Raw genomic sequence first — 26335 nt, 5'->3', positions numbered from 1 at the left:
TAGATATGCAAATTCCTCTAATAACTGCCTTTGCAGCACCCCATATTATCTCTTCTTCTGCAGATTGTCTATTTTCCCTAAAATAATTTTCCACACCTTTAAATAAATCTTCTTTATCTTCCTGGTGAAAAAAACCCTTAGGATTAAATCTCCATCTTTCAATCTTCCTTTCCTCATCTAATTCCATTTCCATAATAATTGGTGCATGATGTGAGATCCATATTAGTCCTGTTTCTATTTTAATGATTTTTGTAACATTAGATTCTTTTATTAAAATATGATCTATGTAAGAGAATTTTTATACCTTTTAAAGAAATAAGTAGGTTGTTTTTCCTTTTGCAGGAACTCATATACTCCTCTAAGTTTCCATTTTTTAAATTTCAAATACTTGTTTCCCTTAATACCAATATTAAAATCTCCTACTATCAACAATTCTTCATAGAATGATTGCAGCCTTTTAAAGGTTTGATTCAAAAAAGATTCTTGTCCCTTTGTTGGGGTCATATATGTTCGCCAAAGTATATAAATATTTTTATTCAAACTAAATTTCATAAAAATAAACCTTCCCTCTCTATCTTTTAACAGTTCTATTATATTCACATTTAATTTAGAATGAAAAAGTATAGCCACCCCTCTTTATTTTTTTGTTCCCCTTAATTCTATTTGCATTCTCCATATTTGAGAGTTAAATAACAGTATCAAATCCTTCTTACTTGTATGCGTTTCTTGTAAACATAATACTTCTATTCCTTTACTCTGCAGCAGTTTATTCAATCTGTATCTTTTGACATCTGAGACCAACTTATTTACGTTCAAAGAGAGTAGCTTAATCACCCTCCCCATTTCTTAGTTAGATCAAACTCATCAAGGTGTGCTTTGTGGTCATATTTTACTCTCTTCCCAATATCTTCTGCTATCTCGTCTTTCCCTCCCCTATAGCCTGAAACATTACCTTTTAAGGGTACAGAAAGGGATATCATTTCTCCCTCCCTTTTCGGTCTTTACATGAGTCCTGTCTACTCCCTTCTCTTCCCTCTAATATAATAATTTCACCATTTAACAACCATTTCAACTAAAATCATTTTCTTAATTAACACAATTATCTTAATCTTTGTTTTCTTAAGATAACAATGTCCTTTTTACTTTTGTTCTTCTTCCCTCTTTAAAAAAAAACTTTTCCTCATTACACATTATCCAATCAATTTCTCTTTTTTTCTTTCTTTCTTTCTTTCCTTTCTTTCTTCCCTTCCTCCTTCTTCATATTCTTTATTCCTTTTTTAAGATGGGCTGAAGGTGATATTAAGCTTCTCAAACAGTTTCTCTGGCTCTGGAGGGCTTTTAAGCTTTCAACAGTCTCCCATCCTTAACACAAAGGTTCTTTCTTTCACATGTGGTGGACTTGTGAAAAAGCGAAAGAATTTTGGAAGATGATACAACAAGAAATCTCCAAAATTTTGGGTTATGACTTTAAGAAAACTGGAGAGACTTTTTTGCTTGGATTACAATTAGAAAAATTTCCAAAGGAAGACAGGACTTTAATTTGGTACTTGCTCTCAGCTGCTAGGACATTGTATGGGCAGCTGTGGAAACAGGGAAAAATACCAGAGAAATGGGACTGGATTGTGAAAGTTTTATCGTGGAGTGAGATGGACAAATTAACTAAAACTGTAAGAAACTATGATTTAGATATATTCAAAAAGGAGTGGAAGAAATTTAAAGGATATATGGGAAAAGAGTGGAATGTAAAAAGACATTGGACAATTTTTTAGTATTAATGGGAGAAGAAAAATATTGAACTTTGATTGGTTAGCGGTACCTTTATAATTGACTTTAAATTTATAACTTTGGGGAAGTCAAATATTGGAGAGAGGGGGGGTTGAAATATTATATGGGTTAGTATAGAAAAGAGACAATTAATTATTGTAACCATATGTTATTAATAAATTGTTAAAACACAACTGTCTCCCATCCTTAAAGATTAGAATAAATGCCGGATATTTCCATGAGAATTGAATTCCATTCTTGAACAGTTCTTTTGCATATGGTCTCATTTCATTTCTCTCTTGCAGAGATTCAGGAGATAAATCCAAACGTGGATTTACTCTTTGACCTTGAAGTTGGTTTCACGGCAGATTTTTTACGGGGTGGTTTGCCATTGCCTTCCCCAGTCATCTACACTTTCCCCCCAGCAAGATGGGTACTCATTGTACCAACCTCGGAAGGATGGAAGGCTGAGTCAACCTCGAGCCGGCTACCTGAAAACCCAGCTTCCGCCGGGGATCAAACTCAGGTCGTGAGCAGAGATTAGGACTCTAGTACTGCAGCTTTAACACTCTGTTTCATGGGGCTCCCTAAGACAAACTTGTGTATCAAAACTATCACTAGCAGATTCTTTAGAAGAGCAGTTTGTGAAGTTATTTATTTTTAAAAGAGCAGGTAATGTAAATATTCACTGAAACAGGATTTTCCTCTAATATTTAACTGAAAAATTGATCTCCTATAGTTTAAAACTAAAGGTTCATTTCCCAGTCTTGATTGATACAGTAAGCTATGCCACTACTACAAATTTGAGGAAAAGCAGAATGCAATGAAATCTGCTGTTCTCTCTGAAAATCTTTTGAAAATTGACAGTTTATTTTCTCCTGTTTTTCCCTCAACCAGTCCTGCAGTACCCTTGCAGGATATGCCTCCTAGAGACTTTTTCCTTGGGATTCCCTACAACACATTTCCAACTTGTCAAACTAAATTTGTATTCAAGGAATTCTTCCAAAAATCTTAAGTAATTCTGGAAAGCAGCCTGCCCAGTTAACATCCTGCAATATTATAATATTGATCACACTATGTGATGTTCCTATACCGTCCTACAAAAATAGCTCTTTGAAGACATTTCAGACTGCAGATCTATACAGATACCATCCACGACAAATTGTAAAGTGCTCGAAAATTTAAAGAAAGCAGGATAAAATTATTTACGCACAGGTCCATTAAGTCCACCAGGATCAAACAATAAAATATTCTTAAAACTCTAGAAATTAAATACAACTTAACCATTATACAATGATCCCAGTGCCTGTATTCATTTCTCTTATACCCTACTTGTGTTTCTGAGACTCAAGACATATTACAAAATATTTTAAAAATTCAATCAAACAGTATATGACACTCAGTAAATAATTTAGTAGGACAAGGAGGACAGAATTAGAAGAGAATGAAAACAAACACAAACTAGTCTACGCCTTGACATACGAAAACAGAGTGGGTTACAAAGAAAGAAGACAGGCAGAAAAAGAAAGAAGATACAAACAAGGCAGATCTTTCCACAAACCAGAGAAAAACTCCAGTTCTGTAGAACAATATGGAATCTAGAGCACACACTGCTACTGGAGGTTAAACCCCACAACAGAAGCAGCACCTGTATCCTTAATAAAGGATTTTCAGTAGCCGCAGTCAGGTGCTAAGCAACCACAACAATATTGCCAGTTTTCAAAATTTGGCTTCTGTCAGTAAAAAGTAGTGAGGCCTGTTTTGGCTTCCCAGTCTATTCCTGATCCCCTTCCTCATGCCCTGGAGCAGGGATATCAAACTCATTTGTTACGTGGGCCAGATCTGACATAAATATCACTTTGTTAGGCTGGGCCATGTGAGCCATAAAATGTAATGAGGTACCAGAGAGACAAACGTTATAAAAATGATTTCAGATGCTGAATGGCAATACCAGGCTTGATAGGATTAGGTGTGATATGCAGAGGGGTAGTAGGCATGGAGATTAACAGCACTGATAATGAGTCAGGAAACCTAGGTGTCAATTTGGTACAGGAGGCTTCAGTTGAAGAGAATGCAAAGAATATAAATGGAAATAAGTCTGAAGAAGTGAGGAGTGACTCACAAAAGCACATACCACAAATTTAGTTAGTCTTTTAGGTGCTACTAAAGTCTTGCTCTTTTCTACTGCTATTAGAAACCACATCATTCAAAAACCAGCGGGGAACACTTTCACCTTCCAGGACATTCAACTGCTGACCTTCCAGGACATTCAACTGCTTACCTAAGAGTAGCAGTTCTCATACAAAGGAATTTCAAAGGGAGATTAGACAGACAGACCACTGAACTGCAACTGATAATGAAGCTCAAGGCAATGCATCCTCCAGGACTGAACTGAATCCTTTGTTTCTTTTCTCATTACCAATACTGTCAAGCATACATTTTATTCTCAGTAGAAAGCTGTACTGTTTATTAAAGCTATGTAACCCATCTTCTAATTTTCACCTACTGTAACAAATGTAAAAATGCCAGCTTTGAAGATAGTGCCTCCCTGGGACAGTTTCCCAGGCATGAGCCTGGGACCCAGGATGTTTGTAACCACCAAAAGATAGCCGAACCTGTGATTGTAGCTTTTCACATGCATAAGTGAGAATTCCTTGCATTCTTTTAGTATCTCTTTGATGTATCCTTTAAAGTCAACTATTGTGTGTCAAACTGTATCACTTTCAATATGGTCGTACCATGAGTACAATGGATTTACAATAAACCAATACTTTGTTTCAAAATCATTGATTGGTTATCTTGAAGTCTGTATGCTTGACAAATACCTGATATTGTCATTTAGCATCTGAAATCACTTCATTCTTCAAGACATAAGGACAGATGGACTCACATTCTAATCTAGCTGTATCTGACGAAGTAAACAGTGGCTCATGAAAGCTCATGCCCTGCCACAAATTTTGTTAGCTGTTAAGGTACTACTGGACTCTTGTTCCCTTCCATTAATAAAGAATGCAAGCTGTGCTGATGTTAGGTTTCTTTTCCCCCTTCCCCCCATCTATAAGAAATTGAAAGTGGGAGATGTTTCTCTCTCTCTCTCTTTCTCTGGCTCTTTCCCTCCCCCTCCTCTGTCTGAAAATGTATGCTTGCAGAGAAAACTTTGTTGGTCTCAGACATGTCTGCAGAATGGATGTGAAATGCATGCTCCACCTAGCCCCTGATTCTAAGATGCCTTTAAGGGAGGACTAGACTCGAGGTAATCACAGATGCATGTGGCCAGATCATCTGACTCAAGGCAGGGGGCTATCTTCTGGGCCAAATCAAGCTGGAAGAATGCATTTTTTTTTCAACGGCATTAGCTTGTTTCTCCACCAGTAATGCTGGATACAGTGCAACCCCAAGGTTCTTAAAAAAGCAAGAATCACCTGGATCCCACATCAAACATGGGAAGCACAATGTCCTTCAAAACCTCAGCTACTGAGCAAGACTGCAATTCCCACCCCCTGAGACATAACCATTAGGAATTACTTAAACCAATCTAAAACACAACTCTTAATCCCTACTATACTTCCAAGCATTTTAAAGAGATATTTTAACATTCCAAATTCCTGTACATCATAGAGTGATTAGAAAGTAATGCATTTCCAACAAGAGCTGCATTTCATAATTTAGATTTTAGTCCAGAGGCGCCTTTAAGACCAACCAAGTTTTATTCTGGGTATAAGCTTTTGGGCTCAAACTTTGTTCTGCTTCTTCAGACCCACCTACATCCAGGCTGAATGTTATTCCAAGTTAAGGTTTGTGCCAAAATCTTCATTTTTGAATATCCAGCAGGGACAGAAAGACATGTGGATGCATACGGAAAAAACTCTAGCCTTTTATCAAACAAAGTTTTGAAACTCATTTGCTGTGAAAGGGGGGGTGAGTGTGAAGAGAGAAGCAAGGTTTGAAAGCTATTTATTGTATAGGATGGCAAGGTGGAGAGAGAAAAAAAGAACAAAACTGAAATACTCCAAGTCAGACCCTGCAGAACTAATTATTTTGTTTTCTGGTTTGTAATCACAGAAAGTAGACTAAAGCAGCACAACAGTAAAACTAAACTTTATAACCCTACTTAAAAATAGTAAATGTTGATGGTGGTGATTCTCTAATTTTGGGATGAGAGATATAATGGTGAAAATTTACACTAATGCTACCATACATGTCTAGATAGGCAGAGCCATGGTATGGCTTTCAGATAACATACACACAAAGCCTTCCCCATTACAAGACAAGTATTTGTGTTTATATAAGTATACTTACCTTCTCTGAATTTCCAGATCTTCTTGTGATGGGCCATTTTGCACTTGTGGAGGAAGTTGTGCACTTTGTCGAGGCAGCGTTGGACCTAGAAAAAGACAGAAATTAGATCTCATATTTCAGGTCTGTGTACAAAGGTTAAAATAAATTCAAAAATCAACTTTTGGTCATTAGCCTTCTTTTCAGTAAAGCAAAGCAGATAAAACTACAGCAGATGAAATAAAAGAGCACTGTGACCAATAGGCTTTACAATTTTTCTAAACAAGTTTACTTGCAAATAGTAGAAGAACTCAAAAGGAATACACAAGCTCTGTGGCAGCTCAGCTCATTAAAACTGAACACATTTTCATGAATTCTTATGTACTGCCAAACCATTGTTTAAAAATGTCAAATTAGGAGGAACAAAACTCATATCCAAGAATCTACCTAAAAGAACATCGGAATAAGAAATAGGGAGAAAATATAACCACAATTGAAAATAGGATAATATTAAGGTCATAGGATAATATTAAGGTCATAAGAACGTAAGAGAAGCCATGTTGGATCAGGCCAATGTCCCATCCAGTCCAACACTCTGTGTCACACAGTGGCCAATTTTTTTTATATATATATATGTGTGTGTATACACACACACACACACACACTGTGGCTAATAGCCACTGATGGACCTCTGCTCCATATGTTTATCTATATATCTCAATTGGAGTACTGTGTGCAGTTCTGGTCGCCGCACCTCAAAAAGAATATTATAGCATTGGAGAAAGTCCAGAAAAGGGCAACTAGAATGATTAAAGGGCTGGAGCACTTTCCCTATGAAGAAAGGTTGAAACGCTTGGGGATCTTTAGCTTGGAGAAACGTCGACTGCGGGGTGACATGATAGAGGTTTACACGATAATGCATGGGATGGAGAAAGTAGAGAAGGGAGTCCTTTTCTCCCTTTCTCACCATACAAGAACTCGTGGGCATTCGATGAAATTGCTGAGCAGACAGGTTAAAACGGATAAAAGGAAGTACTTCTTCACCCAAAGGGTGATTAACATGTGGAATTCACTGCCACCGGAGGTGGTGGCGGCTGCAAGCATAGCCAGCTTCAAGAGGGGATTGGATAAAAATATGGAGCAGAGGTCCATCAGTGGCTATTAGCCGCAGTTTGTATATACCGTATTTTTCGCTCCATAAGACGCACCTGAGCATAAGACGCACCTAGTTTTTAGAGCCGTTTGTGTGAATTTAGAGGCATTTGTGTGATTTTTTTGCAGTATTCGCTCCTTAAGACGCACACACTTTTCCCTCCACTTTTTTTGGGGGGGAAAGTGAGTCTTATGGTGCAAAAAATACTGTATATATGTGTGTGTGTGTATATAATTTTTTTTTGGCCACTGTGTGACACAGAGTGTTGGACTGTATGGGCCATTGGCCTGATCCAACATGGCTTCTCTTATGTTCTTATGTTTCCACTTTGGGGACAAAAGTCTTAAGAATATCAGTACCTAAAAATCCTAAAATAACATCAGGACTTTTACAAAATATAACTTACAAACTAAGATATCGTATAATTGTTGATATGTGAACAGCTAGAAAAATACAACCCCAAAATTGTATTTTTTAAAATACCTTAAAAATGGAACTGCCTAAGTTAATAGTGTGTGTCCATCTAAATCAAGGTTTGTTACTATTTGGCAACCCAAATAATCTGTAATTATTTTTTTCATTCATAACCCCTCTTGGATGCACACCCTTAATGCGGTGAAGAGGTTTTGTACGTGTCAGCATAGCTAACAGCAATATCATAAGGAATTTACTCTGTCAAGAGAAGTGTAGGGTGAAAGAATCCTTGAAGAGGAGCTATAGGGCAGCAGCAGTACTGGATGGTGATACAGTCAGAGGATCTACCATAGATAACGGCAGTGGCCACTACAACTAACCCTAGTTAGTACTGCACAGGAGAAGGCAGTGAAAGACTACTTTTGATCTTCTACAATGGCACAACAAAATACTGACCTGAGGAAGAACCTCAGGTCAGATAACACTCAATCAGGACAAGTACAAGTAGTGCTATTCTTAATGATGCAACTGGATTAAGGAATACAGAGAATGCCTATTAAATTTGCAGACAATACTAAATTGAGAGGGGTAGCAAACACAGTAGAAGACAGAGTCAGGATACAGAATGATTTTTGAGAGGCTGGAAAACTGCTAGAACAAAATTATTTCTAATGGGGATAAATGTAAAGTTTTGCATTTAGGTAGGAAAAATCCAATGCATAATTATAGGATGGGGGGAGGGGACTTGTCTTGGCAGTAGTATGTGCAAAAGTGATCTAGGGGTCTTCAGGGACCATACCCTGAACATGAATCAGCAGAGTGATGTGGTAGCTAAAAAGGCAAATGTGATTTTGAGCTGTATCAACAGAAGTATAGTGTCCTGATCAAGTAACGTGATGGTATAGCTTTATTCTGCTCTAGTTAGACCTCATGTTCAGTTTTGGACACCACAATTTAAGAATGATACAGACAAGATGGAACATATCCAGAGGAGGCCAACAAAAATGGTGAGGGGTTTGGAGACCAAGTCCTACACGGAAAGGCAGAAGGAACTAGTTATGTTCAGCCTGAAGAGGAGATGACTGAGAGGCGATATGATAACCAAGTACTTGAAGGGTTGTCATATAGAGGATACCGCAGAGTTGTTTTATGTGTCCCCATAAGGGTGGACCACAACCAATAGGTTGAAATTAAAAAAACAGATTGCTTACCTGTAACTGATTATCTTCAAGTGGTCATCTGTGCATTCACACTATTGGGATAGGCAGTGCCTGCGCCGATTCCTACTGTGTTTCTTTAAACTTAAGCAAAGATCTTCACGCCCTCCCAGTGAGCATGCCCAGGGACCCCACTGCGCATGTCCTTAGGGGGGCAGCTGAATCCCACCAGTTCCTTCTGGCCGCTGAACAACCCAAAAATACTTAGGTCGTCAGCTGTGGGGAAGGAATACTTAGGGTGTCAGCCGTGGGGTAGCGTGACTGCACAGATGACAACTCGAAGATCATCAGTCACAGGTAAGCAACCTGTTTATCTTCTTTGTGGTCTCTTTGCTTCACACTGTTGGGAGATTAGCAAGCTGAGTCTTACCTCAACGATGACTTGACTGCAGTACTGCCTGTCCCACCTTGGCTTGGTTACATTGGTGGACATCCAGGGCATAAAGCTTCATGAAGGTGTGCGGCCATGTCCATGTGGCAGCTCTGCAGATCTCATGCAACAATACCCCCTTCAGAAATGTGGTGGACTTAGCTATAGCCCTAGTTGGCCTTCAGAGGTCTGGGAAAGGGTCTTTTGGCAAAAAGGTGGTACAGTTTGATCGTTTCTACCAGCCACCTGGAAAGTCTCTGGGAAGACAGGTTAAGTCCCTGGCTGCATCTCACATATGTGATGAAGAGACGTGGGAACCTCCAAAAGGATTGAGAAGGATGCAAATAGAAGGACAGTGCCCTTCTCACATCCAGTGAGTGTAGGTGGTGGTCCACATCTGAGGTTGGGTTTGGGAAGAAGGTGGGTAGGAACACCTCTGATCGGACGTGAAATTTGGAGATACCTTCGGTAGGAAGGTAATGTCTAGTGACAGGCGTACTCTGTCCACCGAGAAATTGATATAAGGAAGGTCAGCCCTGAGGGCTACAAGTTTGCTGACCCTTCTAGCAGACATTATGGCCACCAAAAAGCAGACGGAGGTCACATTTTGATAAGGGTTTAAACGTATGTCTTGTAAACATGTTAAGTACCATTGGCAAGTCCCAGGCCGGTATGAGGCCCCTGGTGGGGGGCACATATGGTGGAGGCCCCTGAGAAACCGTTTGCTATCCTGATGGGAGAAAACAACGACTTCCTGTATAAAATCATGATGAGCCAATATTGCTGCGAGGTAGACCTTAAGAAAAGAAGAGCTTAGACCTTTATCCCTAAGGGAGAGAAAAAAAGAAAAGACATCTCTCAACGGTGCCGCTTCAGGAATACAGGGATCTGACAAGGAGCAGAATCTCTGCCACTTCGAGAGATAAGAATGTCTAGTGGATGGTTTCTTACTGTTGTCCATCACTTCTTTGTTTTAACCAGTTTATTGATAGCATATGGTTACAGAACTTAATTTCCCTTCGTTGCTTCAATACTAACCCATATGACTTTTCAATCCCCCCTCCCTCCAATATAGACTTCCCCGAGGTTATAGATTCTAATTCAATACTAAAGATACATCTGACTAATCAAAATTCGTTATATAAATATTTCCCCCCCCTTCTTGCTTCTTCGTTTCCCCCCCCCATTATTACTAAAAAATTGTCCAATGTCTTCTTACATTCGACTCTTTCTCTATGTATTCTTTAAACTTCCTCCACTCTTTTTTAAATATCTCCAAATCATAGTCTCTTAATGTTCTAGTTAATTTATCCATTTCACTCCACGATAGAACTTTCATAGTCCAATCCCATTTATCCGGTATTTTTTCTTGCTTCCAAAGCTGCACATACAATGTCCTAGCAGCTGATAGCAGGTACCAAATTAGAGTCCTATCTTCCTTTGGATATTTTTCTAATTGTAATCCGAGCAAAAATGTCTCTGCAATTTTCTTAAAGTCGTAACCCAATATTTTGGAGATTTCTTGTTGTATCATCTTCCAATACTCTTTCGCTTTTTCACATGTCCACCACATATGGAAGAAAGAACCTTCATGTTTTTTACACTTCCAACATCTATCCGACATTTTCTTGCTCATCTTAGCCAATTTTTTCGGGGTCATATACCACCTGTACATCATCTTAAAACAATTTTCTTTTATGCTCTGACAAGTTGATATCTTCATTGAGTTCTTCCAAAGATATTCCCATGCATCCATTTGTATTTCTCTATTCACATTGATTGCCCATTTGACCATTTGAGATTTTACTACTTCTTCTTCTGTAGACCATTTCAATAATAACTTATATACTTTTGATATCAATTTTTCATTATCACCAAGCAGGACCCTTTCCAATTCTGTTTGTTCTCGTCTAATTCCTTCCAATTTTATATCATTTTCCAACAAGCTTTTAATTTGTTGCATTTGAAACCAATCATATTTATTGTCTAGCTCTTCCGAAGATTTTAATTCAATTTTATCTCCTCGAATCTTGAGCAGTTGGTTATATGACATTTCTCTTTTATCGTCGGATTCAGCTGTTATTTTTATTACTTCTGCTGGCACTATCCACAGCGGTTTTCTCTCGTCCCCATATTTCTTATATTTTATCCAAGTACTTAGTAAAGTGTTTCTAACATAGTGGTGAGAGAAAAGACCATCCATTTTATTCTTCCCATAATACATATACGCGTGCCAGCCGAATTTATTTCCGTGAGCTTCTAACCATAAAGGTTTTTTATCTAACAGCATTATCCAATCTTTAATCCATGTCAAACAAACTGCATCATGATACAATCTTAGATCAGGAAGTTGAAAACCTCCTCTCTCTTTAGCATCTGTTAAAATCTTCATCTTTATTCTTGGTTTCTTTCTGGCCCATATAAAGTCAGCGATTTTCCTTTGCCATTTGTTAAATTGTTTTGCATCTTTTACAATCGGGATGGTTTGAAATAAATACATTATTCTTGGCAAAATATTCATTTTGATTGCAGCTATCCTACCCAATAAGGACAAATTAAGCCTATTCCATTTCATCAAATCTTTGTCCATTTTGCACCACAGTTTTTCATAATTATTTTTGAATAAATCAATATTCTTCATTGTTATCTCTATTCCAAGGTATTTAACTTTGGTTGTGACTTCACAACCCGTCACCTCTTGTAGTTCTTTTATTTTATTTAGTTGCATATTTTTACATAAGAATTTTGATTTCTCTTTGTTTATATACAATCCTGCTAGTTCTCCATACTCTTTTATCTTGGCTAACAACAATGGTGACACTTGAATCGGATTCTCCAGTATAAACACTATATCGTCTGCAAAAGCTTTGTATTTATAAGAGAATCTTCTAATTTTTAAACCTTCTATTTCTTCATCTTTTTGAATTTGTTGTAACAATATTTCCAGGGTCATTATAAACAACAGTGGTGATAACGGACATCCTTGCCTTGTTCCTTTACTCACTTTCAGTTCTTTAGTAAGATCTGCATTTATACACAATTTTGCATATTGATCTGTATATATTGCTCTTGTCATTTTTATAAATTGTTCCCCTAAATTAATTTTTTCCATTACCGCAAACATAAAGTCCCAGTTCAAGTTGTCAAAGGCTTTCTCTGCGTCAACAAAAAATAAGGCCGCTTCCTTTTCTGGGTGCTTCTCATAGTATTCCACAACATTAATGACAGCTCTCACATTGTCTTTTATTTGTCTTTTAGGAAGAAATCCGGCTTGGTCTTTATTTATAAAATTGATCAAATATTGTTTCAATCGCTCTGCTAAGATTCTTGAGTAAATCTTATAGTCGTTGTTCAACAATGAAATTGGTCTATAATTCTTTACATTTGTGATGTCTTTATCTTCCTTAGGAATCAAAGAAATTGCAGCTTCCCTCCATGTCTTTGGGATCTTCCCTTCTTCTCTTATTGTATTTAACAGTTTCAACAGTTTGGGTGTTATTTCATCCTTAAGAGTTTTATAAAATTTTGATGTGAATCCATCTGGCCCAGGGGCTTTACCCTCTTTCATTGCTTTTATTGCTGCTTCTACTTCAATTTTCTCTATTGGGTCATTTAATATCTTTTTCATATATTCCGTCAAAGGCGCCACTTGGATATTCCGTAGATACTCTTCCATTTTTTCTTTGCTTATATTTACACCTTTAAATAAATTTGCATAGTATTGTTGTCCATCACTTCTTGTACTCTGACCAAGAACCTGCTAGCTGGATCAACCACGCAGTCAGTTTCAAGTGCAGTATGTTGTAGTGAAATATTGAGCCCCCTTAATTGAGAAGGAGATCTGGAGCCACTGTGAAGTGGTGAAACTGGTGGCAGCTCAGGTGCAGGAGGGCTGAAAACACACAACTGGCAAGGCCACCATGGGGTCACTAGTATGCAAGTAGGGTTTTCCCGTTGTAGCTTGTTCCAGACTCTCATGATGAGCGGTATAGGGGGGAAGGCATAAAGGAACCTCTCTGACCAGGAAACCAGGAGGTCATCACCTAGCGACTGAGGGTCCACTCCCCCTTGGCAGCAGAATTGCGGGCATTTCTTGTTGGTACAAGTCACAAAGGCATCAATCTGAGGATGACCCCATAGTTGGAATACTGGGGTTAAGATCATTGAGTTCCCACTCGTGAAGGAATGCCCCACCCCGACTCAGAAAATCCACTTAGGTGTTAAGAGTGCCCAGGAGGTGCACTGCTAGCAGTATAATGTTCTGAGTTAAGCACCATTCCCAAAGGGTGAGAGAGAGCTGCCATAGTCTCCGGGACTCAGTGCCCCTTGTTTATGTATGCAAGAGCAGAGGTGTTGTCTGTTAGCATCATCACCACCTTGTTTCGGAGCAGGGAGCAAAAGGAGTGGAGGGCAAAGTAGATTGCGCTCAGCTCTAACAAACTGATGTGAGACTGTCTGTGGTGGTGATCCCACATTACCTCTACTGACAGTCCCCTGAGATGTGCTCCCCACTCCCACAGGGATGCGTCTGTGGTGTTTTTGATGGTGCCTGGCTCTGAATGGAGTCCCTTCTGTTAAGTGTTGGTCTAGTGTCCACCATGAGAGGAAGTGGAGGACATGGTCCGGGAGTTCAAGCATGCGACTCTGATGGTGCCGCACTGGATCGAAGCAGGCGAAGAACCAAACCTGCAAGGGACACATCCTGAGTTTTTCCAGGCAGATGACTGCAGTAGTGGCTGCCATCAGGCCTAAGAGACGATGGATTGCTAAGGCCGAGGCTTGACGCGCCATCTGCAAATCCTGCTCCAATTGTTTGATGGTGAGGGCTCTTTCGGGGGGGAGGGAAGGCTGTGGCTTGTGTCAAGTCTAGTATGGTTCCTATAAATTGAACCTTTTGAGAGGCCTTCAACTTGGATTTTTTGAAGTTTACTTGCAAGCCTAGGTCTTTTAAGAGGGACAGGATCATCTGAATGTCCTTGTTGAGTTGAGGTTCTGAGTTGGCCACCAGAAGCCAGTCATCTATACTGAAATACAACCACGTTTTTTAGCCGGAGATATGCTGCTACCACCACCATGGTTTTAGTAAATACTCGTGGGGCTGTAGAAATCCCAAAGGATAACGTCATATGTTGGTAGTGCTGGTATCTCACAGCAAACCTCAGGAACGGTCTGTATTCCTTCCAGATAGTCAGGTGGAAGTATGCATCCTGGAGGTCTATTGTTGCCATCCAACATCCTTCCTGTAGAAAGGGTAGAATTTGCACCAAGGTGGTCATACGGAACCTTTTGGGTGGAATAAATGCATTTAGGCCTCTCAAGTCCATGATGGGTCTGAGGCCCCCATCCTTTTTGGGAACAGTGAAGTAGTGGGGAGTAAAATCCTCATCCCTGGTCTCCTGTTCGGACAGGTTCTATGGCGCCCTTGTTTATCAATGCTAAGACCTCCTCTCTTGAGGACTTGGGATGGACATGTCGTGATTACTTCAGGTTGCGGTTCGATTATGGAGAGGCCCAGGGTAGTTGTCATTTGTTTAATAAGGTCCCCGTAGAACCTGAGGTCCTCTGATGGTGACACTGGTAAGTCTTCGCCGACCGGGGTGGATGGCCCCGGTGCTAGCATACCAGAGTTTGCAGAGTCTGAGTCTTCTGCAGAGGAGGCATTTGCATCTCTGGGGTCCAATCGGCCCGATTCCGATGGTGCCGGTTGAGCAGGCTGGGTTGGAGCTGTAGGTGTGTCCTTGACCTTCCTTGGTTTCTTTGGGGTATGCTTAGGATCTCTTGGAATGGATCACGTTGAGAGGGTCAAGTACTGGTCCCAGTCAGGGAGGTGTCTGAGGCCATAGCATCGGTGGGTATGAGCCATAAAGGTATTGTAGCTGCCTTTGGTCCCATGAGTGGAACCTGGGAGGCAATGGCCATCGATGCGGATACCTAGGGTCCAGGAAGTCTGGATACCTCAGATCAGTGGGGTTTCTCTCAGGGCGGATGGGAGGATTTGGGTTCTGTTGGGTGTGCCCACTGGACTGGCCGACACGGAGCCTGAGGAAGCAATACTCTGCTGAGTCAAATCTATCTTTCGCCTTCTGTGGAGTTGAGGCCAGCAGCTTGCTGTTGATTCCTTTGGACTGGGGAGTCACCCGACGAGTTGGCATCTGCAGTATCTTTAGCAGCACTGACACCGAAAACAAGGCGCCCAGTCGATGTGGAGTGAGTTGTAGGGAATAATCTGATGTAGCTGAGATTTGCTGTATCTTGAAGTGATCTTTGTTGCTTTTGTGTCTGTGTTTGTCTTTTTTGCATTTCTTTGAGGGGGAGGTCGAGGAGGATTGCAAGGCAGAAGAGAGCTTTGCTGAAGCTGACTTCCCTGTGACTAGTTGGGTCGACGCCAACACCATCGATGCGAAGGCAGAAGTCAACTTAGCTGGTGTAAGATGGTGGGGAGTAGCTACTGCCAAAGCCAGTGAGTCCTCCGGAGCAGATGCTTCGCCCATTGGTTGAGGTGTGAGGGCTGACTCAAGGAGGGCCATATGGAGTCTTGCTGCTTGGTTTTTTCTCATCTGCTGGCCAAACTTCTGGCAGTATGGACACATATCTGCACGATGTCCTTCGCCCAGACAGAGGAGGCAGAGAGAGTGCCTGTCTGTGGAGTATGTTTGCTCCCAGAGCGAAGTTTGAAGCAGCCCCACATAGGCTGAGGACCCAGTGGTGGGGATGAGGGAAGGTAAAAACTATAACAATTCTAAACTACTAAACTAAAACTACTCTAACAATGAACTTTTTTTTAATTTTAGGAGAAATATAAGAAAAACTAAACAACCGACCAGAGTGATGATGGAGAGCTTCCTCTCATGTGCACGGTCAGAAAGGAACTGTCGGTATATGGGCAACCCCTTCTGGACATGCGCAGTGGGGTTCCTAGGCATGCCCAGTGAGAGGGCACAAAGATCCTCGCTTAAGCTTAAAGAAACACCGTCGGTGCAGGTTGCATCTATCCCAACAGTGTGAAGCACAGAGACCACGAAGAACATCAAATGAGTTTCCAGCTAAACATTAGGAAGAACTTCCTGACAATGAAAGTGTTTTGTCAGTAGAACAGGCTTTCTCAGGAGGTGGTGGGCTCTCCTTCTCTGGAGTTTTCTGAACAGAGACTAGATGGCCATCTGATAGCAATGCTGATTCTGTGAACTTAGGAAGATCATGAGGCGGAGGGCAGGAAGGGTTGCATTAGAGCTTAGTTCTCGTGGTCCCTTCTTACATTCATGCCCAGGGGAATGCTGTTCGCCACTTTGGGCTCAGGCAGCATTTTTTCTCCAGGCCAGTTTTGCCAGAGAACCTGGAGGATTTTCTTGCCATATTCTGGGCACAGAGCAGGTGTCACTGGGGGTGTGGCGGTGAGGTATTTGTGAGTTTCCTGCATTGTCCAGGGGCCTGGACTAGAAGAGCCTGGAGGTCCCTAACTCTGTGATTCTAAGGCCAAAAGGACTTTCAGTTGTTGATGTGAATGGATGCAAAAGGAAAGTCCAAAGCTGATTGTCCCATATACAGAGTTCCCACCAAAATTCTATTTCCCTAACCAAAATTTTATTTCTCTGACCAATTTTTGTAGAATTCTCTGATCACCATTTAAAAATAGCCCCAGGTTAAAAAATACATAGGTTACATTACATTAAATAAAAGTTTTATTGAACAGTTTAAAAGAACTTAAATGCAAAAGCTTCCATACAAATTCATCATTAACTGAACATATCTGTTTTGAAAATGCACTAAAAACTACATGAAGATGGAACTTCAAAAATGTAATCTCTTAAGTATTAACAAATGACTGGCCTTTTTTGTTCTTGTTTAAAATTACACTAAAATTATATAAAATAAATGTCAACAAATGTTCTTAAAATGGCTTAACTGAAGTTACAATGCAAAACTCAGTTGTGAAATTACAATGAAAAATCAAGTTACAAATTAGAGTTACAAGTATTTTTAAAAAAACAAATTAAATAATATACAGCTACTTCTATAGTTTTCTCTTTTCATTTTGCAGCTCCCCTGCTTTCTGATCAATTGCTTCCTCTTCCACTTGACTTTTTTTAGTGTTTTCAAGGTGTTTAATTTCTTCCACAGTTGGTGTCAAATTAGGGGTATCTAATGTGCAATCTGAGGGCCAAATCAGGCCCCCAATGGGTTCCTATCAGGCCCACAAGCAACTCATTGTCATCTGCTTCCTTCTCTCTCTCTTGCTTCCTTCTGCATCACAGCTTGCTTTGCCAAGTTTGCTCAACTGCACAGGAGCTACAGAGCAAAGCCTCTATTTTCTCCATTGGCTGACCAGCAAATCTCAGCCATTTCATGTTTTTCTCTCGGTCTTAGGCTCAAAGCATTGACCATGAGATTTCTGTAATAAATGTCAATAAACCAAAAGCAGGTTTTCAACTTACAGATACAGCCTACTCAAGATTGCTACAGCACACTGTCTCTAGATTTTGATGCAACAATTCAGAGCAAGAGGTGTCAGTTATCAGAAACTGTTAAATAAACAAAATATTGAAAGATTGCTAATCTTTTAAGGATGTTTTAATTTTTTAAAAAAATCATTAATTGTGTTTGTGTCCCTTATAAAATTTACATATCCACTACCTGGCACTACAGTTTATGAAACACATGGCCTGGCCCGACATGGTCTCCTTTATGTCAGATCCAGCCCTCATAACAAATGAGTTTGACACCTCTGCTCTAAATACTGTATATTGTGTGTGAGCATGCCTGACTAACCACAACATTCTGCTATCAATTACAATAGAGCCAAGTCCTGCAGAACTCAGGACAGCATCATAACCTGGCTTTGACAGACAGCAGTTTTTTTCATGCAAATACTCTATTAACACTGACTTACTAATTGAAAATCCACTTTCAACTGCAGCATTACCATGACACAAGATAAGACACATCTTGACAACATTCCACAAGACTGAGAAATTCTTGTTGGCTATTAAAATACCACTGTAAAATGTATCCAATCCAACTTCATCATCTAGTTTTACCACATATGCTTAAAACTGAGCTTTATGTTCATTGTGCGCAGCTTCGGTTACTGCTGCTTTGATATTTCTGCTGTTGTGTCACTCATTTGATTTACTGCACAAAGTTCAAATATTTATCTATCATATGGCAGAATTACACAAAGGAAACATATAATAATATAAAAATACATAACCAATGACAGATTGAACAATCACACTTAATACTAATATCTAAATTTTCAATGCATTCGATCACAGCTGGGGAAAGTTCAAAGAACTCTGTCACATCTCCCTGGAAAGCATGACACTCACATTCTACTAACAGGTGAAAAACAATTTGGTGGGCTGCACCACAATCACATTCAGGTCCTGGTATTTTGCCCCACTTAAACAACAGGTCTGCACATCTGCCAAAACCTTTTCATATTCTGTTAGCCATCTCCCATACTTTATGTGACATGTCAAATCCTACAGGTGTCTTGTTGATGTTTATCAGGTTATGGATATCTGGAGGAACTGATTGAACCCATGTTCACAACCATTAGTTCCTTATTGCTGGGTATTAGGACCTTAGTCTGGGTAGACTTGTGTCAGCCATGTCTTCGTGAATAGGTAATTCCCTGTTTTTGAAGATCTTCCTATATTCACAAAGAAGACCACCCTATACTAGGAGATGCACAGGAGAATGTGAACCAACATAGGTAACCAATAAATCAGAGTGATACATCCATTGATGGTTCTTATTGTTGCACTAAGTTGAACATCAAGTTTGTGAACTTTGGGGCTGCTGAGCTACACTGAAGCTCCATATTCTGCAACCCCAAAGCTGAGCATCTAATTGTTGTAGCAGACACACCCCAAATTGTACCACAATATTTTTGAAGGATGTTGTTTTGCGTGTGCACTTTCGCTACTACATTGGTAAGATGGTGTTTATAGCTCAAGGTCCAGTTCAGAATTAATGCCAAGTACATAGGTGTACAATCGGGTGTAAGTCAGATGCCATTTAGGTTAAGATTGTTATTGAGGTGAAAACAGGAACATTTTTTTTCTTGGACTTGGAATGAGCCGCCATTTATGGTTGTAGTGAGCTAAAAATTCAACGTCCCTAGTCAACATTTTCTCATTCCTTTCAATCAATTTGCGCCTTACTGCAATTGCCATATCATTGGCAAAAGCAAACCTTCTGGATGTCTTCTCAGGGACATCAAAGATATATATATTGAAAAGGACTGGAGTGAGGATCGAGGATAAAACGTTACTCAGTTTCCTCTGCTTGCTAATTAACTGACCCATAATTACTTGGAAAATTCTCTCACTCAGCATGTTAGTTAAGAGCTGAAAGAATGTTCTGCAGGTGGAAACTTGTAAGAATTTACAACAGACCACCCCTCCAGACTGTGTTGAAAGCGCCAGTCAGGTCGGTGAAAAATGCTGATGTCTTAAGTCAGAGGTGTCAAAATATGTGGCGTGTGGGCCTGATCTGACCCCCACAGGGATCTAATCAGGTCTGCAAGCAACTGGCCATTGTCAGCTTCCTTCTCCCTCTCCTGCTTCCTCTGGTCACCATTTTTGTATTTCTCCTGTGAGTTGCAGCTGAGCAAAGCAACCTCTGCCTCTTCCCCTCTTCCTCCTCTCCAAGGGAGGAGGAGCCTAAGCCAATGGAGGAACATGGCTCTGTAGCTCTGCTGTGTGATTGAGAGAACTCTAGATGTGCCAGATTCTCTCAATCAAAGCTCAAGCTGTGCCAGGTTCTCTCAATCACACAGCAGAGCTACGAGCCAAGCTTCTCTGTTGGCCAAGACTCCACCTCCCCCCTTCTCCCTTGGAGAAGAGGAAGGGGAAAGAGGAAATGAGCAGGAGGCTCCTTTGCTCAGCTGCATTACATTGGAGAAATACAAAAAGCACCTTTAAGACCCACACTGTTTTATTCAAGGTAAAAGCTTTATGCCTTGCTACAGTGTGCTAGGACTCTCCATGGTGCAACTGGGTTCCCTCCCCCTTTTGCACTGTATTCCTGATCCAGCCTGTCTCTGTAGGAAAGCAATGTGGACTATTTCTTTTGCACTGTATTCATGCCTTCTGATCCTGATCCAGCATCATAGGAATTGCAGTTATTTCTATGGGGAAGACTATAGTTTTACAGATAAACACATAGCCCTCTGTATCATGGTGCCTTTACATGTTCTTGACCAGCACACAGAGCAACTCATGTACAAAAGTTCACAATGCCGAGCCATTTCATGTTTTCCCCTGGATCCTAGAGCACTGTTATGAATGTCAATATATCAAAAGTAAGTTTGCAACTTACAGATACACACCTGAACAGCATACCCAAGATTGCTACAGCACAGACATTGATTTGTCTTCAGATTTTGATGCAATAATTCAGAGCAAGAGGTGTCAGTCATCAGAGACTGTTAAACAAAATATTACAAGCATGTTAATGTTTTAAGCATGTTTTATTTTAGGTTAAAATATCTTTGTGTTTGTCTGTGCCCTTTATAAAATTTATATCTTTGCTACCTGGCATTACATTTTATGACACACATGGCCCAGTCCACCAAGGTCTCATTTATGTCTGATCCAGCCCTCATAACAAATAAGTTCAACACACCTGTCTTAAGACATTTCTAATACCCTGCCTCAATGAATGTTGTTAAGTGGAGAACCTGGTCTTCACAACTTCAATGAGGGCTAAATCCTGTTTTCTCTATAGGAATATGTTCATTAATTCTGTCACTGATTCTGTTCAGGATTAGCCTCTTGAGTTTGTAACAGAAGCTCAAAAGGGAAACAGGTCTGTAACTTTCCACCAGATATTTCTGTTTTCCAGATTTCAGAACAGCAACTCTGTTTGTATTCTTGAATTCCACTGGGAGTCTTTTGGTCCTCATGATGTCAGTGAGAAACTCTGTGAGCCACTTCTTAGTGAATGTGCCACTGTTGATCAAGCACTCATTATGGATGCAGTGAAAGCCTGGTGCCTTTCCACTCTTGACTTCATTCAGTACCTTGAAAATCTCATCAGCACTGAATTCCTGACAGTTCTGAGTCTTCAGGGCAGGTTAGTTTAAAATCTGGAGGGTTTTTTTTAAAGAAAATTCTGATTGACTAGTTTTTTCAGCAGGCTCCAGACTTTCCTGCTGGAATGCCTGAAATCCAAATTTGCAGTTGCTTTGGTCCTTTTTTGTCTGTATGCAGTGTCAAGTTCATGGAGTAGTCCATCTGCTACTTCAAGATCTTTGCTGTCAAGGACATTTTGATACAGCCGCTCACTCTGATCACTCCAATCTGGAATATATTCTTTCTGATATAATCAAGAAGTGTGCCTTTTAGCCGTAGATATAACAGGCTAATTAATCAGCAGTAGTTATTATGTCTTGGAAAAAACCATCCAAGACACCTATCCAGATCTTCATTGAAACCCGTTCAATTTGCCCTCTTAAAGTTCCATCATGGTCTTGGAAAAGACCTAATAACTGGTATTTGGTTCCTAGTTTGAGGATTACAGGTTGGTGCTGACTGTGTGGGAAAACCTCAAGATCACATCTAGATACAGACAAGGGCTGACTTCTCCAGTCAAATGAAACAAATGTTAAATCAAGATTGGACTCTCTGTTCTTTGCTGCTGACCTGAAAGTACCTCTCTCATGGCTTTAGCTTTGAAAATAAGGTGCAAACCATGTTCTTCAGCCCAGTCAACAAGTGCCTCACTGTTATTATCATTAATCATGTATCTCCAATTTCCATGGCGACTGTTAAAGTCACCAGTGTACATGGAAGGATGAAGGTAGGTTGATATGACACATGCTGGTCGTGAAGCTGCAGGAGGTTTATAAACATTGACAACATGTATGTCCTCAATTCTTATTTACTATTGTTCGGATGTCATTGTGGATGTTGGTCATTATTGCCTATACCAAAATTCTTGAATAGCACCAAATATGTAGTTTTAAATTGTTTCATTGTTAAGTTTAGTTGTTTTTAAAATTGTAACTGGAAATTGTTGTTTTTAACATGACTGTTAGCTGCCCTGAGTTCACTCACGGAGAGGGCGGGATATAAATATAAGGTAAAAAAATAAATAAAAATAAATATCAAATCCACATTTTTTTATGCTGCTTCGGGTATAAGTTGTTATACCATAGGTGTGATGATATGTGATATCAACAGTACCATATCCTGCAATTTTTGCTCTATGGGCTTGATTCTCATTATCAATATGAGTTTCTTGAACAAGAGCTAAATCTATTTTGTTGGCAAGTAAGATTAGCAACAAGTATTGGCATTTAAACTTGCTTGTATTCTCAATATTCATTTGGCAGATTTGGATGCAGTCTCTTATACTCCTTGTCAAGTAGTCCTGAGAAGAACTTTTTGTTTCCATGTGTGTAGCATAGCCAAGAGATCTTACAAATGTATGGCAGCCGAAAGTCCTAGCTCAGAGGTGGCCAAACTACAGGTTGGGAGCCGCCATTTGTTGCTTTTTCACACATATTGTGCTGCTCCCTGGTGTTGAGGAAGAGACCTCAGTCAGTCTCTAAGCACTGACCCATAGGTAGATGACTATTTCCACCATGCGTGAAGTGGGGAAGGAGGGGGAAATAGGCAGGCTTGCAAGCTATTCTCCACCACAGAGATCGCCCAGAGACCTAGAGTGGGGAAAGAGAGCACAAGAGCTGAGGGAGCCACTGGAAGGAGGGATGGAATTAAAGATGGTGGTGCAAGGTTCCCCCTTATTTTCATAGCTCTTATAGGAGCTTTAGCCTAAGATTCTCAAGGGGCCTACAAGAAACATGCTTAGATACAACTTTCAGTGAATTAGAAATTATGGCTTCCTTGAATGTTATGGAAAACCACCTTAATATTTTTCTTCTGTTGACACTTTTAGTTGTCTTCTTTATGTAAAGTGAATGTGTAATGTTTGTTTAATGACAGAAATGATACCGTTTCCTTTGTGTGGAACTAGAGAAGAGAGGTCACTATGCTAAACAATATATTATATAGAATATATAAAAGATGTAGTTTTAAAAATAGTTTTCTTTTATTAATATAGTTCTGCATTATAAGGTGTAATTTCTAAACCAATCTCAAATTTATTGTTGAGAGTAGTATTGTGACAAGACTGGATTTCATGGCACCTCTTGCTGACCTGTCCAAATATTTCGATCTTCAAATCAACTAAAACAGATCACAGTTTGTTTGAATACAAAGAAGCTGCAAGAAGCCAGCCAGCTTCTACGTAAGATAATGCTACCTCCTGCAAGTTCATTTTATTCAGCTTTACTGTTAACAACCATCAGCCAACAAACATTTTCAAAATCATATAATCAAATTGTGGCATGCTAGGAATAAGGCCTGTTGTGAGGAAAAATGCAACAGACTCTAGAAAGAGGCTCTGGGCAAGTGCCCCCCACCCTTGCTGTCTTCCCATCCACTCAAATGAAGGCATTCACTCCCCCCCCCCCCGGGTGTAATTTTCAGCTATGGCCTTTCAGCAGAAGGTCATTGCTATGCACCTGATTTCCAATAAACCTTGATCATATTTATATGTACTTGGATACTTTGAGTCAGCAACCAGGAAAACCTTACACAATCTTGGGTGTGAGTGAACTAAGTAGACTGGGTTAAGACATTTTCAGTCAGAAAATTGCAAAATGTTTTTACTTGGAAAATGACAAACACAGAAGAACTGAGGCTGAGTACCTGAGCGAAGCTGTTCACAATACGACATTCTGGAGATGTCATTAATTCAAAGGGTTGCTATAGGTCAGAAGTGACTTGATGGAACTTAACACACACACACTACACAATTTTATAACTTTTGAACTTATGTTTTTATTGTAAATTGGAATTTGGAAAAATACAAAGTGATAAATAAAAGAAAAATTAAAGACAATAAAAGCAGTTTGGAGCATTGTGAATTTGGAATGTTTAGAAGGAAAAGTGGATTTTTGATATTTACAATTTATATGTTTGTTTCCTGAAGTGTGCTGCTGAAGTGATAGTGGTTTTATTCTCTCTTCTCTGCACTGCCTGGGGGCTGGGTTGAGCCCAGAGATTTCAAAGAAGGGTGTAAGCTTGTGAGGGGGCATCTTGGAGAAGATCAGCACTTTATTTCCACACCTGGAATTTGGTCTGCATCTTAGGGAGGCTCACAGTTTATCGGGGGTTCCAGCCTCTGCAACAGCAGCTGTTTCAAAGAGGGAACCACCTATTGGCAATAGCTTTGCTCACTTCGCTGGAACATGAGGTTGGTACCACTGGGGAACAGTGCTTGGAAAAGCCACAGGTTTTATGTCAAAGAACCGCATGAGGTTCCTGTGTCATTGCACACCTCTGTTTTAAATAAATATAAGGATATGAGGATTAAAAGATGATCAGGAAGGACAAAATATTAAAGATTATTTTCTCAAGCAGGGATCATATGGAGGTCACAATTATCTAGAAACTTATGAGTCCTCCTGTAATGACACAGAATGAGCTCCTCTACCTAACACAAAACCAGAACTTTCTCACTTTTCTAGAAATGGGAGCAGGGATTCCATACTTCAGGGCAAGGGGAGAAAACTGGCTTCCTCTTTTGAAGCATGGGAGTTCAAAAATTTACTGCTGCCTTGTGGGCTGCTGTGTAGATATCAAAATGGGCTGTCAAGAACACAGTCCCAGATCATCTCAAAGATGCTCACTGGTTACCAGGATCCAATAGCTCAACTGTAGGAACTCCAACACACCAAGGCAACAGACCTCATTCAGTCCTTCAGGACACATTAATGGAAGTACTTCTTCACACATTGCATAGTTAAATTGTGGAATTCGCTGTCACAGGATGTCGTGGTGGCTGTCAACTTTGAATGCTTTAAAAAGAGTGGAAAAATTCATGGAGGATGGGACTTCCAAGTCATAATGGCTACTATCAATCGAAATTAAATTATTAGCCAGGATGGATATCCACTGCCTCTAGCACCAAAGGTAATATGCTTCTTTGTATCTTGCTTGCGGGCTTCCCAGAAGCAGCTGGTTGGCCACTGTGTGAACAGAACAGTGAGAGCGCCTATGCCTGAACATAAGAACATAAGAACATAAGAGAAGCCATGTTAGATCAGGCCAATGGCCCATCCAGTCCAACATTCTGTGTCACACAGCGGCCAAATATATGTGTGTATATATATATATATATATATATATATATATATATATACACACACACACACACACACACACACACACACACACTGTGGCTAATAGCCACTGATGGACCTCTGCTCCATATTTTTATCTAACCCCTTCTTGAAGGTGGCTATGCTTGTGGACGCCACCACCTCCTGTGGCAGTGAATTCCACATGTTAATCACCCTTTGGGTGAAGAAGTACTTCCTTTTATCCGTTTTAACCTGTCTGCTCAGCAATTTCATCGAATGCCCACGAGTTCTTGTATTGTGAGAAAGGGAGAAAAGTACTTCTTTCTCTACTTTCTCCATCCCATGCATTATCTTGTAAACTTCTATCATGTCACCCCTCAGTCGACGTTTCTCCAAGCTAAAGAGCCCTAAGCGTTTCAACCTTTCTTCATAGGGAAGGTGTTCCAGCCCTTTAATCATTTTAGTTGCCCTTTTCTGAACTTTCTCCAATGCTATAATATCCTTTTTGAGGTGCGGTGACCAGAACTGCACACAGTACTCCAAATGAGACCGCACCATCGATTTATACAGAGGCATTATGATACTGGCTGATTTGTTTTCAATTCCCTTCCTAATAATTCCCAGCATGGCGTTGGCCTTTTTTATTGCAAACTGCTTGCCTGAGACAATGGAGCATCCTGGGTTGCCAGGTTTGTGTGTTTTCCATATAAGGTAAGAGATACCTGGTTGAGGTTCCTGTGATGTATCGGAAAGGATTTTTTCCTGTATACGTAGGGGTAATTCCTTCATAATCTTGTTTAGTTCTTGTGTGGATTCTGAGGATAGCTGTTTGTAAAAGCTGTCTTTGAGCTGTCTTTGTGCCTCCTGGAACTAATCTGATCTATTCATGATGACAATGACTCTACTTAAGCACTTCTGATTTGGCACCAGATTGCTTTACACTGGGAGGTAATCCCTTCTTCTGGCATAGTTACTATGCAGGT

General features: G+C 40.1%; 1 protein-coding gene across 3 annotated transcripts in view; it reads right to left on the bottom strand.

Moving 5' to 3' along the window:
* The window catches only part of ENAH (ENAH actin regulator), a 204082-nt gene that overhangs the window by 62107 nt on the left and 115640 nt on the right, over nucleotides 1-26335 (bottom strand). For all 3 annotated transcript variants that reach the window (XM_060245830.1, XM_060245840.1, XM_060245850.1), the window contains exon 4: nucleotides 6064-6148. In XM_060245830.1, coding sequence (XP_060101813.1) covers nucleotides 6064-6148 — 85 coding nt within the window. The remainder of the gene's footprint in view (nucleotides 1-6063; nucleotides 6149-26335) is intronic.

This window comes from Heteronotia binoei, chromosome 1 (assembly GCF_032191835.1).
Source record: "Heteronotia binoei isolate CCM8104 ecotype False Entrance Well chromosome 1, APGP_CSIRO_Hbin_v1, whole genome shotgun sequence".
NCBI lineage: Eukaryota > Metazoa > Chordata > Lepidosauria > Squamata > Gekkonidae > Heteronotia > Heteronotia binoei.
This window is presented reverse-complemented; position numbering and strand designations above follow the sequence as displayed.